Source organism: Netta rufina (assembly GCF_964035555.1).
Source record: "Netta rufina genome assembly, chromosome: 3".
Taxonomy (NCBI): Eukaryota; Metazoa; Chordata; class Aves; order Anseriformes; family Anatidae; genus Netta; species Netta rufina.
Genome location: NC_140125.1, coordinates 89,310,220 through 89,332,581, shown reverse-complemented (window position 1 = coordinate 89,332,581; position 22,362 = coordinate 89,310,220). Strand labels below are relative to the sequence as shown.

Sequence of the window (22,362 nt, the reverse complement as noted above, 5' to 3'; positions counted from 1 at the left end):
ATTTCAGTAAAGGAAAGAGCTCTAAATATATATCTACAATCTTTATTTTAATACATAAAATATAACTTATAGTGAAGAATGCCATTTGCAAATGACATGGCTAATAAGCAAGGCTATCTGAGATTGGCAAGGCAAATGAGAAACGGGGTGTCCGAGGCACACATTAACTTGTGCATGGCTGGGGGGAAGGATTTCATAGGAAGTGGTAGTTGTCAGACTACTCTCTGCAGGGCTGATTATGTATCTGCTATAGAAAACACCACAAGTCACTGAGAATAATTTCTCAGAGTTAGTAAATACAAGATACTATATTTGTTCCATATCTTTTTGTGTTCTTTGTGGTGGTGGTTTTTGCTGTTTTGTTTGTTGTTTTTTTTTTTTTTTTTAATGGCAGCATAGGAAGTGTGTTATAGTAGTTGAATTCCCATCTCATCACATTCTTTAGGTTTTCCAGATATATTTTTCCAAACACTTTCTCACACACCATTGGATGTTAGTTTTTAAAAGGCTCATATCATCACCTTGGTGGATGAAGGAAGTCATTTTTGACCAGTGACTATTTTTGTTGACCTGCATCTAAACCAACAGCTGTACCACAAAATGTTTTCTAATAAAAAGTACCATCTTTTCAAAATGGCTTAGCACAAAGGATAGCTTGGATGCTTGGCTCCACTAGTGCAGTAAAATTGCATCTGACATCTGTTTAATACAACTATATGGAGCTTAAAAGTGAAGGGCAAGCCTGAGGATTCAAGCTGATGGAAACCTGCTGCCAATGCAGTGTGTGTGCTCCTGTAGTTTATTAATCTTGTCAGTTGTTATTACCTTTTTATCTGGATCCTGTTAACTTAGGATTTGTATTTAACTCATGGAAAAGATCCGCTTTTGTTTTCTTTGTTCAGATATGAGAAGTCTTTTGGCATGAGTCTTCAAAGGCATTAAGTCAGTAGCATCATGGAAATTTGGCTATGTTTTGAGCACTCGAGTAGCTATAAAAATTAGACTAGGTTATTTTAACAGGCTATTGTTCCACAATCTATCTCATCTCTCTTTTTTTTTTTTTTAAATAACTTTCAAGTCATTTAAAGCTATTTTGCTTTTGTTCTGAAGTTCAGAAAAAGCTTTTACGTATTCTGTGGGGCTTTTTCAAATAATTTCAACATTATATATCCACTAGATACACCAGCAGTACATAGAAACACAATCCAAACAGCTGAGTTCTTTGCACATGGAAGAGTACCAATCTGTAACAGACCACTTGTCTTAAATTTATTTTCTTAGAACAAAATAAAATAACTAAATATGTGACAAAGAACAAAATAAAAACAGTCATTGATTTGAACTTTTTTTTCCTGTTACTCAGTTACACTTGATTATTTATATCTAGATTGATGATCTCTTTGCTGTGGGCCACTGGTGAGTGTTCCTGCTGTCATGTAATCTTTAAGTTTCCTCTCCTGGCCTCCTGACAGGAATAGTTACATTTGCACATCCCAATGAAAAGCTATGATTAGCACCCAACCATGCTCCCAGAAAGTTTCTCACTGCAGGATCTCACTGCATTCAGTCTCACTGTCTTTACAATCTTCCCATCGTGAACCTTTCATTCTCATCTTGTTGTTGTCTTTGGGACTAAAACCATGTCTTTTTTTCTTACTGTTAAATATGTTCTGTGGATGTGTGATATGTAAAAGCATATTACTATCACTTGCAACATTTGAAGAAGCTCAGCAGTCATTTACTGATTTTTTTTTTTTATGTATACTTGAATGCACCTTTTCTTATATCAAAAATCAATACCATTATTCTTGCCAGTGCTATCCTACGTAATATGTTACCTTTAGTTTCTTTCAGTTTGTTTTCAAGACTGTCTTAACAAGAAACTGGCCTAGAGACTTTCTGTATTTTGATTTGTCAAAGTTTTTAAAGTGAAAAATGAAACTTTTTTTTTTCTGACAGCCCACACAGGGCTCAGTAACCATAACACTATTCCCTGCACACCACCTCCAGCTCAGCAGCATTGAGTATCTCCTCCCTGAGAGCTCCTCCCCAGGGTCTGGCATGTTAAACCAATAGTCCCTCACCCACACCCTTAATAGCTTGGATGGGAGCATGCAAGATAGAAAATGAACCAGAGAAAACATAGATTTGGTGTCCTGAAATATCATAGGACTGTTATTGGATGTTTATGTCATATCAAGGCCTGTGATACTCCATCTGAGACTGTGCCGCCTACATGTGCAACACTTTTCAGACACACTCAGGGAGCCACAGCTTACCTCCATTTACCATTTGAAGCCTGGCTTCTTTTCTTTGATTTAATACTGTGAAATGCATATTTTAGCAATAGGATACTTTAAGCTGTACTCTTCTCTTCAGTCGTTCTACTTAGGAGTCACAGTCTCTAAGTTTTAACCGGAATCAATCGTCACTACTTATATCACACATTATTTTCTGGGATAGTTTTCAAGTGAATACTTATTTAACTGTAGTCATATTATATTGCTTTTCATAATTTTAAAACATCTAAATATCTTTCAGGAAAAAAAAAATGTTATCAAGTAACTTGGGTTAGAGTTTGAAGGAAGACCACAGAAGGTGCAAAAACTGGGAAGTTTCTGAAAACAAACAAACAAACAAACAAAAAACTCTCTAAGTACATATTTGCATCTTTTGCAGCTAAACACCCTCGGAAAATGTTCCCTTAGGGTCTTAGCATTTTTACAGCCATCACAACAGGAAGCTGTTTCTTGATTTTAGACCTGGTTCTGCAGGGTTGCCGTGCAGAACGTTCATCTTCTGCACGGGAGAACTTCAAGGTCTGTCTTGCATTCTTGGCCCTCATGTACAACAATACTTATTATTTCAAACACTAGAGGTTTCTCAGAAGAGGCTGTAAGCTGTACTAAGTAACTTCCCTTCATAAACAGAGCTGGTTAGTGCTATCCTGTATTTACTGCTGCCTGCAATGTAGCTGGGATGCTAACAGAAGTGGGAGACATTTGGAAGTGCTGGCTTAAACACGGTCCTCAGCCTCTTCCTGAGACATTTACTCATTGAGCCTGAAGACGCGTGTTGTATAGTCTTTCATTTCTTTTGGATTAATTTATATTTATAGTCTTGCAAAGACAAACAGTAGTGAAAAATATCTCAATATTTTGGCAGTCTACTGATATCATGTAACCTAACTGATACTCACTATAAACCCTTTGCTTTACTTATCATGATGCACTACCTTTCTTGAATTCCCATTTCATTGACATTTCCATAGCACTTATTAAAAACATTCTGTCATTATTTTAAACCCAAAATTCCCTAGGTCTATGGAAAATTTCATTGTAGGTGTGCTGATGAAGTGTAGGTGTGATTTCTGCAATGGACTCTTTGAGAAATTTATTTTGGATATTGTTTAGTATTGGAAATTGTTTTCTTATGCTTGAAAAATCTCTGATGAAGTCAGCAGGAGCTTTTGTGGACACTCATGAGCTAGTTTCTATGCAGTCAGCCTGGGTAATGATAGTAGTGTAATTGTGCCAGGCTAGAGCTCAAGCATGAACTACTCAGCCTGTCTGGAGGGCTGGGTAAATTATTGGGCAGCTAGCCTGAGCTAACCTCTGTGCTGCTTTGGCTGCACTTTGTCAGAAACTCCTTATAGCTAGTTTAAAGCTAACCTTGGCAAGCAGACGTATGCAGTGGTCTCACCATGTCTTTACACCTTTAAGTTTAGTGAAGGCCATCTTTGCTATGGATTACTGCACATGTTTCTCAAATGCCACATTTGTTACAAAAAGGGGTTGATTACATTTCAGGAGATCTTGGCCACATTAATGTCAATGGCAAAACCCTTATTCATTCCAATAAGGATTGGATGTCACCCTAAAACTGTGTAACTCATGTTTCTGCATCCCTTAGCAATTTTAATCTGGGAAAAATTTAACATGAAATTTTTGTGTATTGCAGTGGCAGTCAGGAATGGGTCTGCTTATTTTAAGCCTCTTTCTTCACTAAACCAATGAGACTGAGAAAACATTTCTATGGCCTTGTGCTTGACAAGGAAAAGAACTCAGAAGAATGAAGTTGTGTGAGCCTAAAAGGTTGGCTATTTCCTGTGACACTTAGAGATGAAAGAGATGAAAGAAAAATTGAGTGTTTCTGTCTGAGAAACTAAATCATACTGATTAGGGCATTTTCACAGTTAAATGTTCAAGAACTTGGTATGAACTATGCTGTGTGTCTCAGTTACTGAAAACAGGGCATTTGCTTCAGTCAAAAGTGAACACATACAGTTGCTGATGAGTTGCAATACCAGAACTGATGGCTTGTTTATCCAAATGTTACAAACTCTCTGGTTTTCAGTTTTCCTTTTGCGGTAGCTATTGCCTCTGCTATATAAATGTGGTTACCAAAATGTGGTGACTATATAAATGAGAGAGAGAGCTTTTGGTGATACTGATGCAAAATATGCAAACAACTTTAGCTAAACATAGCTTTACCATGGTTTTGTTATATAAATGTCAACTTGAAATTAAATGTTATGGAAACATTTCTTTTATCTTTATGGACTCTACCAGCTGCATGGTTACAGTTTTCTCAAGTACAGTTTACATTTATGATGTTGTTTAAATCTATCACATACATTCAACATGCACAGAAGAATTTTTTAAAAGCAAGCTGTTTGCATTTGTGCAGTAATTACCTATGGTCCAACCTCAGTCTTACATGCAAGAGAAGTTTGTGTTGACCCCAATGAGAGCAGGAGTCACTAAAGCTGGTAGCAGCAGCTTGACTTTTCCAGAAACTAAAGAGCTGAAGACATTTGATGCACGTCTGTTACAAGACTCAGGTTGTATTACCATTTTCTATATCATGGAAAAATTTCACAATATATTACTAATGCAGCAACTTTTTTTTTTTTTTTCCCATGAATATTTTGCAATGCCTTTGCCAAGATTGTGTTTTTGCCGTTATTTTTCTCCATACATCCAGTTGGAGACTTACTGAGTAACAGGAATAATAAGAAAAACAGCAATTTTAAAAATACTTTGTCCTGTCAAACTGCTCTTATCAGGCAGGTTGCAAATACATTTTCAATCAGTAGGGTCCCTTTGTTATGGTCCGTGTTGGGTTGAAGGATAAATATTAGGTGCTATCTATTAGTTAAAGAATTGGACTAGCTCAGCCTCATAGTATAAACTGTCTCCAATCAACAAAACTGGTCATTAAGCTACAGGAGCAGACAGCCGGAGATTATTGCAGACACATCACCCCCTCGTGAGTCATGAAAATCATTAATGCTGCCAGCCTGCTTGGCCTGACATGAGCTGGGTTCTGTGGTCACTGGATTAGAGTTCAGAAATTAGAGTTCACTTCTGCCTCTGTCTTCCCTAGTTCCTGTGAAAGAGTTTATTCTTCTACTCACATAGAAGTATTTATAAAGTTAAGATGTGAACAGAGCAGATGAACAGTGATAGTGATTAGCTGCTTCTTACCGTATCACACAGATGTGGCATCAAGGTGATTATTAAACAACAGGTTTCTGCAAACAAATGAAAAGATATAGCTACATACAACACATACTTAAACTTTGTAAATCATTTATGGTTTGTGTACACATGCTAAAAATACACGTGGACTCCAGAGCTGTGATTAAGCAACCTGATGGCAGCAGAGTCTGTCCAGATACACAACCTGTGGTTCAGGAAGCCCCTGAGCCTGCTGGTCAGGTACCAGCTTGCCTCCTCCTCAGGGTTTTCCCTTAGCATCCATTACTAGCCATTGCTGCAAAGGCAGGGTAGGCTTTGGTCATGTCCACTCTGATCATTCATAAAGTGAATGGCAGAGTACTTAACTGCAAAATTTGTTCCATGACAAAGCAGACTTGCATGGACTTTCATTATTATGTTCAATTTTTATTTTTTTTTTTAATTCTGAAAAAATAATATTGTCTAAAGAATGTTTGTGGTGTTTCATTTAACTGTTATCTGTACTGATGCTCATTCAACCAGCTGAAGGCTTCCTGAGGCAACAGGCAACAGACTGTAATAAGAATGCCAAACTGAAAATACATGAACAAATCAGAATTGTCATTTTACCTTCACTCTTTATAAGCATTTTCTGTTTAGAGACATTCTTATTTTATTTTTTTCCTGCTATTATGAAATTGAATTTTTCAGAAGAAGCTTTGATAATGCTGTCATTTCCTCAGAGAGGTGGTTAGAAGTGAAACCCAGGCATAAATGCTTCAGCTGACAGCAAAGGAGTGAGAGGGTTTAGAGTCTTTTCTTTTTTGCCCACGAAGCAAAAACATCTAAATACTTTCAGTCTCCTCCTCCTCTTTGCTGTGAAGTAAAGGACAACAGCTAGAGATGAAACATTAGATGGATGCGAGGCAGACATCTAAAACAGGACTGAGAAAGTTTTCTTAGGTGTCTGCTTTTTACTTCCTATAAACACACTGGGGGTCAAAATTCAGTTTCCTGAAGTGTGGTATGGCCACTACCATCCAGAAGCCAGTTATCTCTAAGTTATCTCATGGTCATTGACAGTTATCAGCTCTAAGATACATGAATATCCATGAATAATATACATACAAAAGTAATTTTCTCTGTCTAAGTCCTTACAAAAGAACTAGAGTCACTGCTGGGTACATGTGCATAGCAGCACACTGACTGAAGAGGCCTCTTTGTGTTTCAAATACATCCTGTAGATATCTCATTATGAATTCCCCTTCTTCATCTAAATCCAAAAAAGCTAATAAGATAGGTGAGTCCGGTGTGTGACATTCCTCAGCTAGAAGAAACACATTTGGGCAAATCAGAACATGGCTTGGAGAAGAGTTGATAAATACATTTCCAAATGGAAGTGCTTTACTACTGGACATCTGAATCTGTGCATGAGTATGGAGCTTCAGAAGGCATGCTGGGACTCCTGAGTATGCCTGCCCCTCAAAATAGCTACTTGGGCTTCTGCATTTGAAAATACCGGTTAATAACTGGAAAATCTTTTAGTGCTGGATAGGAGATAATCTCTTATATAATAAATATGCCATGACATGTATCCTGTTTTTTCACTTCAAAGCCACAGTTTTGGTGGGCTTTCTACATTCTCAGTAGATTAAAATAAGACCCTCTGACAAACTAAATAGAGCAAATGAACAAATAAGTTGAGTTCCATACAAAGTAAAACAAGCCCTTCATTATGGTATAAAAAGCAGTATTTTAGCTTTGTTCTTGCCTGTGTTGTAGGAAAAATAACAGGCAAAATAAAAGCAAAGAGAACCAAGAATAGTAATCTGGATAGTGAACATACTACAGGGAGATGTGAAATTATTATAGGTTGATAGGCCTTGCTATCTGACCTCAGTAATTCAATGTTATATTTACAGACTTTCAACCAAAGTGTACAAACTGAGGTCATGGGGGTAAGTACGTGATAGCTATAGGAGATTAGAACCAGGACTACTAAAATGCAGACTAAGACTCCCACCCAGTCATCCAGCCCATCAAGCCCACTCATTCTTCATCTAGTAGATTGTGTGATGCAGTTTAACAATCTGAAGAACAATGTGAAATTAGGTTATTATACTTTGAGGAGTAAAGTAACATGATACTCTATGTTTCTTAGGTGGATATTCCAACTAAATATTAGGAAAAAAACATGAGGACCGTCAGGCAGTATAGCAGGATGCCCAGAGAGGCTGTGGAGGTTTCATTCTTGCAGATGTTCACAACTGGAATGCACAGCCTTGAGCAAATGGATGTAATTGAACCTACTTTCAGCAGGGAGTTGGACAAGATAATGGCTGAAGATTCCTTCCAACCAACATGTCTGCATTTTAGGATTTCCCTTCTTAAAAAAAAAAAGTGTAACTTTATCTTAGTTAGAGATGAATATGATCATTTCAACAGACAACTCCTCCTCGGATACTTATTTGCCTTGATTATTTGAGCTTGGTGAGGCTCTAGGCATATGGCAAAACAATTTATTTCATACAGCTTTATGGGAAGATTTGACTAAATGATCTTATTAGGTTGAAGGGGGTATCTGCTGCTTTGATATATCAGTTGATTGGGTTACTTTTTCATCTCATATTGCTGGATGGATACTGTTATATGATTTTTCAGTTAAATTGAGATGCCTACATTTTCTCAGAATTTATTCTTTAAATCTACATAAATAAATGTATATAGGAGGTCACAAAATATATGAAAAAAAAAAAAAGGTTCAGCAAGAAGAACTTGTTTTTTTTTTTACAGATAAATATATACTACATTGTTGGCTCACCCTGAATCCACTCTTTTGCTTGTCAAGTTTCCTGAGCAATTAGGAGACAGTCAGACATGCATCTCTGCTGGAAGTAGAAAAATAGTGCTCTCACTACAAGGAGGTGCAGTCAGCTGGTGTATCTCAACTGAGACTTATTCCTGGCTGTGTGAGTGCTCTGTTTGGGTCCCATACATATTTTAAGCCACTCCTAGCCAAGGAAATTGCAGGAAAACTTAGAAGCCAATCTCTACTCTCACAAACTCCACTTGAGTCAGCATTTTAAAATGGTCAAGCATTTTTAGATTCAGATAGACTCAGAATTTGCAAAAACCCTTTGGTGTCTAGCTTGTTTTTAACGTGAAAGTAAATGAATTCTAAGAGGTCAAAATGTCACATATCTCTACTACTTATGGTTAATATGGGGAAACATCACTACCATGTCTCTTGATGAAGTTTTCTGGATTGACTGCACTGAGGGCTGTAAGACGCTGGTGGTGGGAGTCACAGAAGCACAGCAGAGAGATGGCCCCTTGGCACTCGCACAGCCAGGAATCGTTCTCACTGTCTTGTTCTCGTAATATTTTTCTTCTTCCAGCAGAGATGTGTTTCTGCCTGTCTCCTATTTGTTCAGGAAATTTGACAAGTGAAGGGGGGGATTCAGGGTGAGCCAACAATGTTGTATATATTTATCTGTAAAATAGAAATTTCGTTAGCTGAACCTTTCTCTTTTCATGTATTTTGTGACCTTCTCCAAAGGGAGTTTGTACTTACTCTTGTCCATTTCTAAATGTGACACCATGTTCTGCCTTTCTGAAAGGAGACAAGGTCAGGTCACCTCAGCCAGCCTCCTGATTAGCAGATTTACTAAGACCAAAAGTCCCCTGTGACAGCACAAGGGTGTCCCTTGTATCCTGCTTTACAGTCTGATCCTGACATGTGTCTTACATATAGAAATTCACACCAGGAAATTTCAAGAGTATCCGTTTACTAGAATGTTCCATACAGCTAGTAAAGGACAGCACTTTGTATATTGAAGCTCCAGAAAACTGACTTTAATGGTTGGGTTAATGAAAGAATCTCCAGGGCTTCTTCACCAAGCTTGTAGCATATGGTTAGTGCCTGGAAGCATGTACACACAGTCATCACTGATTAAAGCATGCACATGATTAAGGGTTTGCAGGATCAGCATCAGTGAAAAGACAGGAAACTGATCTGCTAAAGTAAAATCCATACAAAGTTATCCCTGTGCCTGTAATCCCTCTTAAAAATGCAGACTTGCTTCACACTAATTTCTGAGCATGATAATTTTGGCAAAGAGTGCAAACCACTTAAAATGTTGAAAAGTAAAAACACCTTCATGTGTTGTTTCAAGAAGCAGTTTTAATGTGTTTAAGTTCAAAGGGCAAGTTCTTCCCCATATGGAAAATAGGTTAAAAACACTTTGTGTATTTGACATTCTGCATAAGCATAATAGTGGTTTCAGAACCCTCATAACTCAGCATTTTATAAAATAACTCATTATTGGAACAGAAATATTATTGTTGCTGAAGCCATGTATAAGCACACCGTTGGCACAAAGAAGCCAGACATGTGAGCAGCAGCCGACTTCCCCACAAACATCACACAACATGCAGCCTCTGCTGAAGGCACAAAGGATGCTTCAGTCCCACACTGCTGCGCAGTTGCTGCTGGTGCACTTTGTGGTATGCTGCAGGCACTTCAGAGTATCATGTTTGATGCACAGAAGAAATTATGTAACCCTCTTTCCAATTGCAGTGATTATGAGATAAAAGTCTCTGAAAAATAGAGGAAAATGAGTCACATTATTGGGCTTTGACTGGAGGTAGACAGAATAAAGCCTCATTTTGAAAAGTGTGTTGCATCTTGCTTTAGGCCACTGTGAGAGCTGGTCTGTTCTCAAGGCAGTGTGTGATATAAAACCACGAGCTGCACCCACCTCTGCAAGGTCTAGTGCTTGACAAAGCACATATCTGCTCTTTGCTCTTAGACATTAAGGACATTCAAGCATACAGAAAAACAGGTAGACATGCACCCTCATTCACGAAAATTTGAGACTTTGTGCTGCTTTCATGTTAGTGTCATATATATACGAACTTAGCACCCTATGGAGGAAGGAAGTAAATGCAATAAAACCAGGAAAGTCTCATCATTCTTTGAACTCTCCAAGATGGAATTCTTCATCTTTTGCGATCTGAAATGCTTCTGCTATCAGGTCCTATTCTGTGAGTATAGCTGCCTAACTAAAAGAAAGTGCACTTCAGATTCCAGAAAGCAGAGGACTTATTTAGATTAAGGAAGACAAGACTATTGGAGGGGTATACAACTGAACAGCCTTGAGCAGAAGTGCAATGATTGATTTTTAGAAGTAAGTTTAGTATTAACAAAGCATTCTGTTGGAAAAATATTCCATGATCCATTTATGTCCTGGTTTACTACAAGGAAGGAACTTTAGGAAATTAACAGTTTTTTCTTTGCAAAGGTGATATCAATGAGTCAGCTCTGAATTCCAAACACAAGCCATATGTCCACTGAAGTCAAATGCAAGGTTTCAGTAAAGACAAAACCTCCAGTCATTAGTTAATGGCAGTAAATTAAGTTACAGAAAGACATAGATCTGGTACATGGAAGAAATTTTCAAAGCTGCTTATTCTTGATGAATTCTGCCCTGTTTAATGATCTGCCCTGTTTAATGCATTTGTAAATATCCCATAAACTTGTCATCTATATAATAAAAGTGAAAGCTGCTGCCCAAATAATTCTATTATCTTCAAGTCTGGAAAGCTGTTGTTGGAGGATCTGTGGTACTACTTTGTTCACATTTGAAATAGCAAAAATTGTAGAGGTAACCAATGGTTACTAACAGGCCTTATTGAGGGATATGATGGAGTTACTTATACTTGTACTCCAGTACGAGTTCTTTCCTCTGAAGAACTCCTTTAATTTTTGATGTTGCTGACCATATAGCACAGAAAAACAAATTAATAATCAAAGCAAAATTGATGGTATATAATATACTAGTGGATAAAAATGGGAGAAATGATGAGATTGGTTTATATTCATGAGTTCTTCAATAGGTTGGAATATTTTATGTAAAACACACCATTGATCTATGGGCTTTGCCTACAGTATCAACCTACCAAAGTCATGATGGGCTAATTTTCTTAATCCTGAATCTTACAATTAGATTATCTGCAAGCATTCTATTAAAATATGCCAAGAAGACACCCGCATTTGCATGGTAACATTTTCAATAGACTTTGCCTACTTGTCTTTACCTTTAGTTAAGATGCAAACCAATAATCAAGTATTTACATCGATCATAATATCACAACTCGTATTTTTAATATGTTGATTTGATAGTGTTTGGGTAAGGATTTAAGTTTTTCAATGACTTTTCAACACAGTAATTTGACATCTAGATATATCCTGCCGATAGTAAAAGATGGTCCAGAGAACAGTTTTGTCCAGATATATTCTAACTCCCAAAGCATACCCAGCAGTTGCTTAGGAAAGAGTTGACCCAGGCCAAAAGAAGGCTGGTGGAAGTCCTCACAATTTAATGATGTAGACAATCAGGAGCCAACAAGAGTAACAGTGCCATTCCCTGGCACGGCATGATTTACAAAGGGTCTAGCTGAGTCACACTGAGAGGGATTAACTCCAGAGACTATGTTAGGCAGTCTTTTTTTTCCAACTCAGTGTGGTTTCTACTCAGTTTTAGCCACCAAATTCGTGGCACTGTTGGCCACTGATGGACGATTAGATAATGAGGGTGAGTGGTGTCTGGCCCCATTACAATCAATCATGCCTTAGCTTTCATGGAGCCAGAACTGCACTCCCAGCATAGAGCAAAGAGGCTCTTACTTGGGGCATACAAAAATACAGTGCAGTGTAGCAGCTTGTCTTCTCTGATGATTTTCTCTCTTCAAAAACACAAACGTGGTAGTGACAAAGTTGCTACCTTAAAATCTGAGGAGCTGAAAAGCTGATTTTGAAGATGATTACACTGGTGATTACTAGCACACTTTTCTTACACATTACATTAAGAATTTTTCTGTGGGTAGCAGGAGGCCAAAGCACAGTCTGTTAGTAAACACTTTTATAGAAAAAGGTTATTTGAGAATTTCCCCTTACTATAGGTGGTGGACAAAGTTAGACTAGATTGCAAGGGAAAATTTATTTTGTAGAATGGATTATGAGGTGAATTTCAACTCTTCATATTCCTACTGTAATTTTATTGTCTATACTTCATACTAATAAACCTTATTTTTGTATTTGTTGTAAAAAAAAAATAAAAAAAATAAACTAAAAAATCTAATTGCTCAGTACTAAATACTGTATACTTTCGATTACTATTTTAATTTAATTTTCTTGGAAAATACTTGTGGTGAAGCAAAGATTCCTAGGTGAGCTACCAGTCTTGTCACTGGGCTTTAAGGATACTTAATTCAAAACAAAACTAAAAATACCTACTGAGTTGTCTAAGTACAGATCTTGTTCAGTAAATGAAGCATTCCCATTTGAAAATTTTGGTCCACAGAAAGACCTACTCTTTGAGTGTGACAGAAATAGAGTTTTGTTATTTTCTATTGAATTGAGGCAATTGTACATGCAAACAAGAATTCTGGGATGAAAATCGCACCCCCCAGTCTTTAAAGTAGTTTAAATCTGTGAGAAGAACACATGCTTCCAAGGGAAGGTAGAAAGGTAGAAAATGGGACAGCAGTTTCAAATTAAGCCATGTGGATTGATTCAAATTATTTGTATTTTTTGTCTCAAAAACATGTTCCGTTGAAGTCAATGGAAAAATTTACCTCTTAGATAATGTCTGTGTCATAAGTAACTCAGAGCATTAAGCTCTTCAAATCCTTTGTTTTGTTTTAAGCTGATGTGCATGCTCAGGGAGGAATGATGCCTGCTTTATTGATTCCTGGAGAAATGTACCTTGGTGTTTTGCGTTTTGTATGTGATGAAATAGATTATCCAATGTGCACTTAATGACAGTTTGATTGGTGTCCCATAGGAATTTGAGATATTTCATTTGCTTGCTTTTAATTACATCTCCATTTTTAGCCTTTTCACTTCTTTGTCAATGTAAGCCAAGTAAAATCACTTAGATGGCACTGATAGTTCATTTTCTACTTAAAATATAACAAAAAAGGTCAATTTAGGTGAACAAAGCAGTTGCTACAGCAGCAAGTTCAGTTCTTAAAAAAAAAAAAAAGGGACATGAAATTGTCATTGCTCAGATTTCTGTAATTCTGGAAAAAGCAAGATCAGAATATATAATAAGATGAATTTGCTGCAACTGTATTTTTTAATCTCAAAAAAAAAAAAAAAAAGTTTCCCATCCAATGTGTTTCCGCATTTTAAGACAGTGAGATCTTTATACTGCAACTCTCCATAGACAGGGTTGCTATGTTGGCTTCGGGGTAGAAGACAGCACAGTATCAAGCCCTTAAGGTGTTACACTCTTCCACTTGAAGAAAAGGTTGAAGAGCAAGTCATTTTAAAGAAAGCTTACAAGAGAAATTTATGAGCTCTCTTCTATGGGAGAGCGCTTATTCTCCATTCGGCTTTTGTCAAACATTTTTAACAAATTGTAATAACCTTTGTCATATCTCATTTTCCTGCATAAACAAGTCACATTGAAACTATAAATGATGGAAAATTTAATCCACATGGCTTGCACTATCAAAACTGTTAAACTGTATTCTTTTCCACCATGTCAGCAGAGCATTATCTGTTTTATGGAAATGTTGAAAAGATTACTTTTTAAGGGAGATACTACAGGACCTGCGTAAATATCCTCCTCAAGCCTGCACTAGCTGACGTTTTCACTTTCAGTTCTTCCTGAAGCTAGGAAAATGCTCCAGTGTTTGTCTTTTGGCATCCCACTGGAGAGATTATTTCCACCCACCTCCAAAATTGACTGCTCAGAGATACGAGGAAGGGCACCAAGGCTCACAGGAACTGTCAGTTTTCTGCCTGCCTTCCTATCTTAAGCATGCATGTTTGCTCAAGGATGGTACAGCAGTCTAACAGATGCATATCTTTACCTGTATGGGAATTTAGTGCCTTGCAAACTGTGTGAGTGTATATAACTGTAACCTTAGTAGACCACCAGATGCTCTTTCTCTGTCCCTGTCAGCTCCATGTCACACTGAAGCCATGAAGTTTGCCTGTCTCACAGACCAAGGGAGAGTGCCAACTGTATCAAGCCAAGACAGGGATCTTGTACAGAGCAGCCCACTTACCAGATATCTGCCACTATGCTTTTTGTGAGAGCTGTTCACCAAAACTAATAGTCCCAAAGGAAGTAAAACAGTGCCATAAACAACAGTTTGGTTTTTTTCCTTTCTTTCTTGGGTTTTCCCTGGGTATTGCATCCATTTATCTGAACCTCCAACAGGTGCTATACATCCAGGATAATCTTCAGGACATTTACTTATCTAATGTCTCACATGTGTTCTACACATTCAAGAATTATTAAAAAAAAAAAAAAAAAAGTCATTTAAAGGTCATACTTGGGTACTTGGTGCTAAGAAAACTCCTGGCTGCTAGCTATCAGAAGGAATTACTGATTTGGGGGTAGCTCTGTTAGGTCCTTTGTAAACTCAAACCTTGTGAATATAAACAACTTTCTGTAAATTTGCAAGTAATTGCCTTAATTCTGACTTTGTACCTGGGTGAAAAGTAAGAGCTACTTGTTGGTTACAGTTAAGGTTAGAAAAAGCTTTCAAATATTTTTCACCTTCCATACAAAATCCAGGACAATGGCACTGACAGTGGTTTACAAACAAGTTTTGGCCATAATCCTGAATATCCTTGTTTTTATGGGCATTAAATTACACCTCAAATAATACTGGAACATAACTCTGGTGGTCTAATTGCTTAATTATGTCACTTCAACAGTGATACACTTTTATTATTTGCAGAAGAGGTCATAAAACTGTTTGCAGATGTTTAACTTTTGATTATTTTAATTCTAGCAGTAAATAATGTAGCAAAATAGCTTTTAAAGATCTTCACTGAGTATATTTTTTATGCTTACAATGTTCCCTGAGTAATGTTTTAACAATTTTTTAAGCTGAACATCCTCTGCCATATGAACATCCCTTAAATCACAAACTATAGTAAAACTCTGTTGAAAATTAAATAAATGGAGAATTGGTAGTTCCTAATTAACCAGTAAGAAAAGTTTATGAGAGGCGGATTGAATAAATATCAAAGCTTCTGAGTTATATTATCTTTCATAAATTGGCTTTTCTCCAATTAGTGTATGCTTTCAGAAGCCAGGGAAGAAGATGAAAGGATCTGCATCAAAATTGATTACTGCTGAAACAAAATGGAAGCTGCTGCTTTTGATAAAATACATGACTGTGGCAGTGCTTGAATAATTTTATGGGAACTTGCTGCCTAAGGCATATGTTTTACTGTCTGATACTAAATGCATGAGGAAAGACCATCTGTTTTTTTCAGCATGAACAAATATATGATCCAGATTGAACCACTAGAGGCCAAATATAATTGCTTTGTGTTTTGCTTTGCACCACTCTGTACCTACAGCAGCATCCCCTTGTATAGCATGTATCACAGCACACAGTTCCAATGCTGGCATTTGAAAATACTTTTTCCTCTGTTATGGGGGGTATAAGTTGACAATCCAGGGCTTAATACAAACCTTTGCACTTCATCTGTCTATGGAAAAAGAGTTTGTGATAGAAAAGTACAACTTCTGATAAGCTTTCACCAGCAGGCCATTGAACCTTCAGGTTTTATTTTTACTGGACAGATCCTTGTTGATGTCCAGCCAGGTGAAAGGCATTGCTGTGTCCTCCATGCCTTCAGCTCTTGCTGTGGAAACAGAGAAGCTTTCCTTCCATGGGCTGAGCAATCAGTAGAAAGTAGAAAGGTGACTCCCAACTGGTTTACTTTGAAGGAAGGAAAGCAAGTCAGTGGCAAATAAACTACATAAAATGTTCCAGAACACTTAATCTTTTGATGCTTTCTTTGCTAGAGTTGTGTTTTACAGCACCTAAAAGTATGCTTTTAGTTTTGCAAAGCTAACAGGACTGGATTTCTTCCCTACCCCAAAGTTCTTATAGTCTAATTTTAGATATAACATGCTGAATGGCAGGAAAAAAAGTGTTCAGTGTTGGAGGGAGGAATGAGGGATAGAGGGGCAAGATTCAAGTGTGTGGGTGGATAAATGCAAATATTTTCCTTTTGTTCTTTAATAATAATTAATAACAATGCTCCTTTTTTTTTTTTTTTTTTTTTTTTTTTTTTGTAGAGCTTCTGGAAAAAATGAGAACAAAAGGTTATAGAGGTTTGGAAAAATATCTTTCCAAGACTGTTCTTATGTACTGCTGTGGGGATGGAGTCTGCTTTTCATGGATTATCTGCAGAACTATTGTCTACCAGGTGCTAATCTAAACTGTGCACCTGGCTTTCCTGAATATTTACTTGTGATTACTGCTTAACTGTACTGGTTCCCTCTCTTGACTCATGTTTCCACTCTTACCATGAATTAATACTTTGCCAACACTAATCTTCTAAATCACAGTCCTTAGAAACTGTGGCAATTCATCACATGTACTGGGTTCATAGAGGATGGTTTTGTGACTGCAGGACTGGGCTGGGTCTTAAAAGGTCCAGGTTTATCTCACAGTTCTGCCAAAGACTTTCCATGTAGCCTCAGGCAAGTCCCTTACCTTTTCCATGCCGTGGTCTCCAGCTGTGATATGGGAACAACAAACTTTCTTTTTCCTACTGCGTCTGTTTTCTATAATTATGCTACAAGAGATCTCTTCCAAGTGAAAACTTGTATTGTGTGTTTGGACAAGACCCAGTACAACTGGGCCTCGAATTTAGTTGGTATTACTGGAATACAACTAAACAAGAGAAAATTTTTATACGTAAGAACAAAGAATGCAAGAAAATGTAATTTTAACTGATTCAGGACTAAAGAAATCCAGCAAAAGGAAATGACAACCTTTTATTGTAAATTCTTAGTCACTTCTTAATTTTATTTTGCCCTCTGTGCAAGCCTTAACTAGAAGAAACCACATTTATGACTATGCCAGTGGGATGTAATTAGAGGGGGTTTGTATCTGAAGACTGCAGAAGCTGAAACTACCAGCAATGTTCTGGGAGAATTTCCTTAAAAAACAAAGGTGGGGGAAAGGGAAACAATCTTGCTGAAAAGGTGGATATTTGTGAATTGGATCGGTCTTTCATGAAACCTTTAAGCAAGTATCTGCTGATGTCTATCCTTTAGTCTTGAAGATAGATTTGCCAAAGGTGTGTGACAGAGACTGCTTTACCCTCCTGCATACCATGAAACCACCATTTTATTTACAGTTGTTGATAGAGTTTATACACAAACTCCTATCAGATTTGATTTTCAGAACAGAACTTCTTCCCTGCAGTTAAGTGATGTGCTACAGCATATGCCTCCAACATGTTATTGCATTGCACGTTAGATTTTCTAAGAGAAATTCCAAAGAAATTGACTTACATTTTTTGTCTAATGTACTACATATATTACTGCACTGCTGCATAATGGAAAGTCAGTATAAGGGGAAGAGCAATTTTAGCTCCTGAAGCACATGTGGGCAGATGCAATAATGTATTAATGTTTATATCCAGTAGTTAGAATCAAAGAATAATTTAGGTTGGAAAGGGCTTCTTCAGGTCATGTAAAGCTAATTTCAAAGTCATATCAAGGCCTTTCCCAGCTGAGTTCTGAAAATCTCCAGGGACAGATATTGCCTTGTTGGTCAACTAGTTCACTGCTCAGCCAGCTTCATTGCGATTTTTCTTTCCTTATAACTAATCATAATTTTCCTTCCCACAAATTGTGTCCTCTCTGCCTTTTCTGTAACCAGAATTGGATAGTTGACAGTCAGAGTTCTTAGCCTTCTCTTGTTCAGGCTGGGAAAACCCAGCTTCGCTCAGACCCTCATGAGTGTTTGAGCTGGAGCCCCCAACCACCTTGATGGCTCTCCACTAGCCTCACTTCAGTTTGTCCGTCTCTCTCTCATGTTTCTGGAAGAGATTTCAGTCCCTTTTGCATCAGGAAGGAGCCATTCATACTTTCCTGCAGATATATCCCTGTATTAATTGAAATACGCATTCCTGCTGGGTTAGAGCAAGAGTCCCAGCAATTCAGACAGAAGCCAAAGGCCTGTCTTTTTTTTAGTTGATTGATTGCCCAGAATGATTGACAAGTATTTTAAAGAGGAAAGTAGTGAAACATTGATAGAGTCAGTTATTACTACTTGCAAAACACAGTGCAAATGCTAGAATTTAGGATATAGAATATGCATTACATTCTTTGCACGCTGAATGGTAACTTCCAATGTGCTACTTATGCAGTTCATGGTACTGTGGGTGAAGTGAACTTTTCTTCTGATCCATTTCATAGAAAACAGTTTTCACCAGCACAGTGGCATTGTTATCAGCAAAGCAGTCCTGTAGGAAAGGACCTTGTCATCCATGGTACAGGCTTCAGGAAAATACCAGTTCTTCAGGCTCATGTCTGTAAACACTACGTGTGCTATATGCTGCAAGAAACAGGCACAAGAATTTCTACAGTGATATGGGGTGTCAGTATAGAGATTTGGCAGTGTGTTGGTGCTTTGCTTCTCCTGCATGCATTTGTCAGTACCATGAAGAGTGCAAGTTCAAAACTGTGGTCATGTTTTCCCAGTTGTGATCACCTGTGTAAAACCCTCTTGACTCACTCCTATGCTTTAACTTCTTCCACTGATTGTATGATACAGAGTTTGTTCTCTGAATGGAAGCTAGTCATCTAGGGCAGTGATGCCACAGCCCATCTGCCTTTGAAATTCTGTTAGTTTGTACATGAACTCTGTTGAAATGTCATAGCAGTTAGATGCAATGTGTATCTTAGCTCTTAGATAATCATATACAGCAGACATCTGTGATCCACTGTTGGAGATCCTTCAAACTAACGAGAGAAATCTCCCATTATCAATCTTTCTTTCGAGCCACTAAGAGTAGCTGGACTGGATAAATGCACAGGGCTAGGAAACCAAAAGTAGTGTCTGTGTATGTTGGTCATTTCACCAAGAAAATCTTGATTCTTATGTTTGTTTACATTAACTCTACTGGTGCTGCACAAAAGTCTTTAGAATCATGAAGAGGCTGTTCAAATGTGTTTAGTGAGCTAAGTAGTAACTGAATTCCCTTTTGTTAAAAAAGACTGTTAATTGACAGTCTTCTATTAATGTTGGTGAAGTAGGATTTATATAAATACTAGGTCAGGGTTCTGAAAAATATTAACAATTATTAATATTCTTTCTTTTTCAGTTTTCTCCTTGTGTTTGGTTGCTTGATTTTGTCCGTGTTTTCCACTATTCCTGAACACACAAAACTTGCCTCTGGTTGTCTCTTCATTTTGGTAAGTGAAACTTCTAAGTACAAGACAGTTTTACAGATACATTATATACACTCAAATCCTCTTCCTCACCATGGAGAGAATAATGTAATTCTTGAATACTTTAACAAACCAGGCTTTTTATCAAGATGATGAAAAAAAAAATAAAAAGAATATTCTACGATCTTTTTCTTTAAAAACAAGTCAAGATTGTAAGTGTTAATAAACTACTGTATTGCATCTTCTTTTTACTTGAGAATTGCTGTGTTTTGTTACTAATAGTCTTTCTACTGCAGTTTGGCAGTGACTGAGCATGATACTGCTGCCTTTGATACTGCTGCTGCCATTTATAAAGTCAGTATGTAGTAAGAGGCACTTATACTTAAAATAGGAAATAATTTTGGTATCTTAGATACCAATTTGTGCAAGCTATTGGTGGATACTGACATTTAGTGGCAGTTGCTGCAGTAGGACGTGGTAGTTTCATTATTTCTTCATAATACATGCTTTGTGTTATGTTTATCTCTCTTTTTTTCCCTTCTGAGGTAGATATAAATGTCTTTAATCCCTAAAAGTGCTTAGCATTTTTCATGCATTGTATAGATGCCACTTTATTCATCTGCTTCTTGATGGGCCATTTAGTTCTGCAAGTGATGGCCTGAGGATAAGCGGTAGTGGTCATTAAAATGTCACTGTATACCCAGAGTTACCATGGTTATTTCAGTTCCATGTACACAGAAGACTGTGGCTTGTTAGGTAGTGCCTGCGGTGAAGTAACTGTTGACAAATGCCAACATTTTAATTGTCATCACTGTATATAACTGAAAGAACTAGTTTCGAGAATAGCTTCCTAATGAATTACAGTGTGAGCAGTCTGATAAACATAATTGCAGTGTGTGGTATGCCTCCAGAGCACAATGTGCTACTGCATCCAGATACCTGAACTAAACGTCCAGAGCTGGCTAGCTGCAGAAGTGTGGTGCTCTGCACCATCTGATGATGTTGTTTCTTAGCAGGGCTAATTAGGGAGAACCATGCTAAATATGGTATTCTGCTTCCTAGCCATGTTAGCCTTTTTATTTATTTATTTATCTGGAGAAAAGATCAAGTGGCATTAAGCCAGCTAAAAGTGATCAGATTTAATCCTGCACTCATACCTACTTCCATTATTTGCATAGTTGAACAATGCTTTGCAGATGGAAGTTTGTTTGAATGCTCTGTAACTAATTATGTTATTGCAATTATTATTACACTAATTGCTAAGGTTTTCTGGTATAGAAAACAGGAAAATTTGTTTTGTCTGAAAACACCCATTTTCAGATAGAAGGTGCTTTCTTGACAAGTAGTCTGTTTCCCTGTATGCTTATGCAAATTAGTTGCAGAAAAGCCATTTGTTCTGACAGAAAATACGTATTTCCCTTGAGCCGCATATTAGTTGATTGTGCTGGTACACTTACCGCTGATTCCTCAGCTGGATGATAAACACGTTCCCTGTGGTTTGCTGTGGCTCACCTGGGAGCCTTACCAAGGAAGAGTTCTGTGAAGTCCTGAATTTGCTCCCATGGTCAGGTTGAGGTTCGGGAGCTCCATTAGCCCATACCCCAGTCCTTGTAGTGGTGTCCATCAGCAGAGCTGCATTGTTTGGGGTTTGGTGCATGAAACTTTGCTGCACTTCTTGCTGCCATGGCCTCAGAGATGGAGTTTGTCCATCTCAATAATTCTGACTTTACATCTTCTGTCATCCTCTGAACACAGAAATGTCCCTTAGGAGGATCCCAAGGAAGGTGGATAGTTAATCCTTGAAGCATCGAAGCTCTAGTAGCTTGGTCCAACATTTCTATGCTATAGCCTTGTGTGTTCAACAAACCCTTGTCAGGAATAAATCTAGTGATGACGAATTTTACGGCTCCTGCTGTGGGTCTCTAATGGAGAAAAATATAAACACAGCAAAGCATGAAGTTCCAGAAGCAGGCTAAAGCTGACTGGTTTATTCCAGTTTGCTGCTGCATGATTTGCTCCCTCTCTGCATACTGAATCACTAGCTGATATTAGTAATGTTATCAAAGCAGGCTTTTGCAACCGCAAAATAAGAAAATAATGCATTAATCTACATTAAGTCATGAGGAGTTGTTTTGGCTGTGCCAACAAATAATTACAGTCACTAGAGTTTCTACAACCTTTTACTTGCAGTGATTCACACAATTCTTACAAGTGTGTCATTTAGTAGAGACAGTTGTATTAACTATCAGAGGTCTGCTTTAATACTGTTTTGCTTCGTGCTCAAGATGGAAGATAGATGTTTATTTTCTAATGAAGTACAGTACAAATACAACAATCTCTAGAGCTGCCTGCTGGGTTTCTGTGAACTGTTTGCTTCACAGATTTATTCCAGATGGTCCCCCCTAGAGCCATGTTAATTGGCTAAAAAGCTAATGTAATGTTCCTTCAGCTTAATACCTGAGCTGCTGCTTGCACCAGCACCTGTGACTTTTGATGTATTGCAGCTATTTGCAATTACATGGGAAGGTTAAAGAGGGAAGTGTAAATGAGGTAAGTAAACCTTTCCTTCCTTCCTTCTCAGAAAGGCCAGAGGAACTCAGGAGATTATTGTTCTGCAATCAGTCAGTTCCATTTATCCATCTCCCTGAGCCTCACCTTACAAGGGAGCA

At 37.6% G+C, this 22,362-nt stretch overlaps 1 protein-coding gene across 4 annotated transcripts in view; it reads left to right on the top strand.

Annotated features, from left to right (window-relative positions):
* The window catches only part of KCNQ5 (potassium voltage-gated channel subfamily Q member 5), a 289,092-nt gene that overhangs the window by 181,599 nt on the left and 85,131 nt on the right, over positions 1-22,362 (top strand). For all 4 annotated transcript variants that reach the window (XM_084284871.1, XM_084284869.1, XM_084284872.1 and 1 more), the window contains exon 2: positions 19,627-19,717. In XM_084284871.1, coding sequence (XP_084140997.1) covers positions 19,627-19,717 — 91 coding nt within the window. The remainder of the gene's footprint in view (positions 1-19,626; positions 19,718-22,362) is intronic.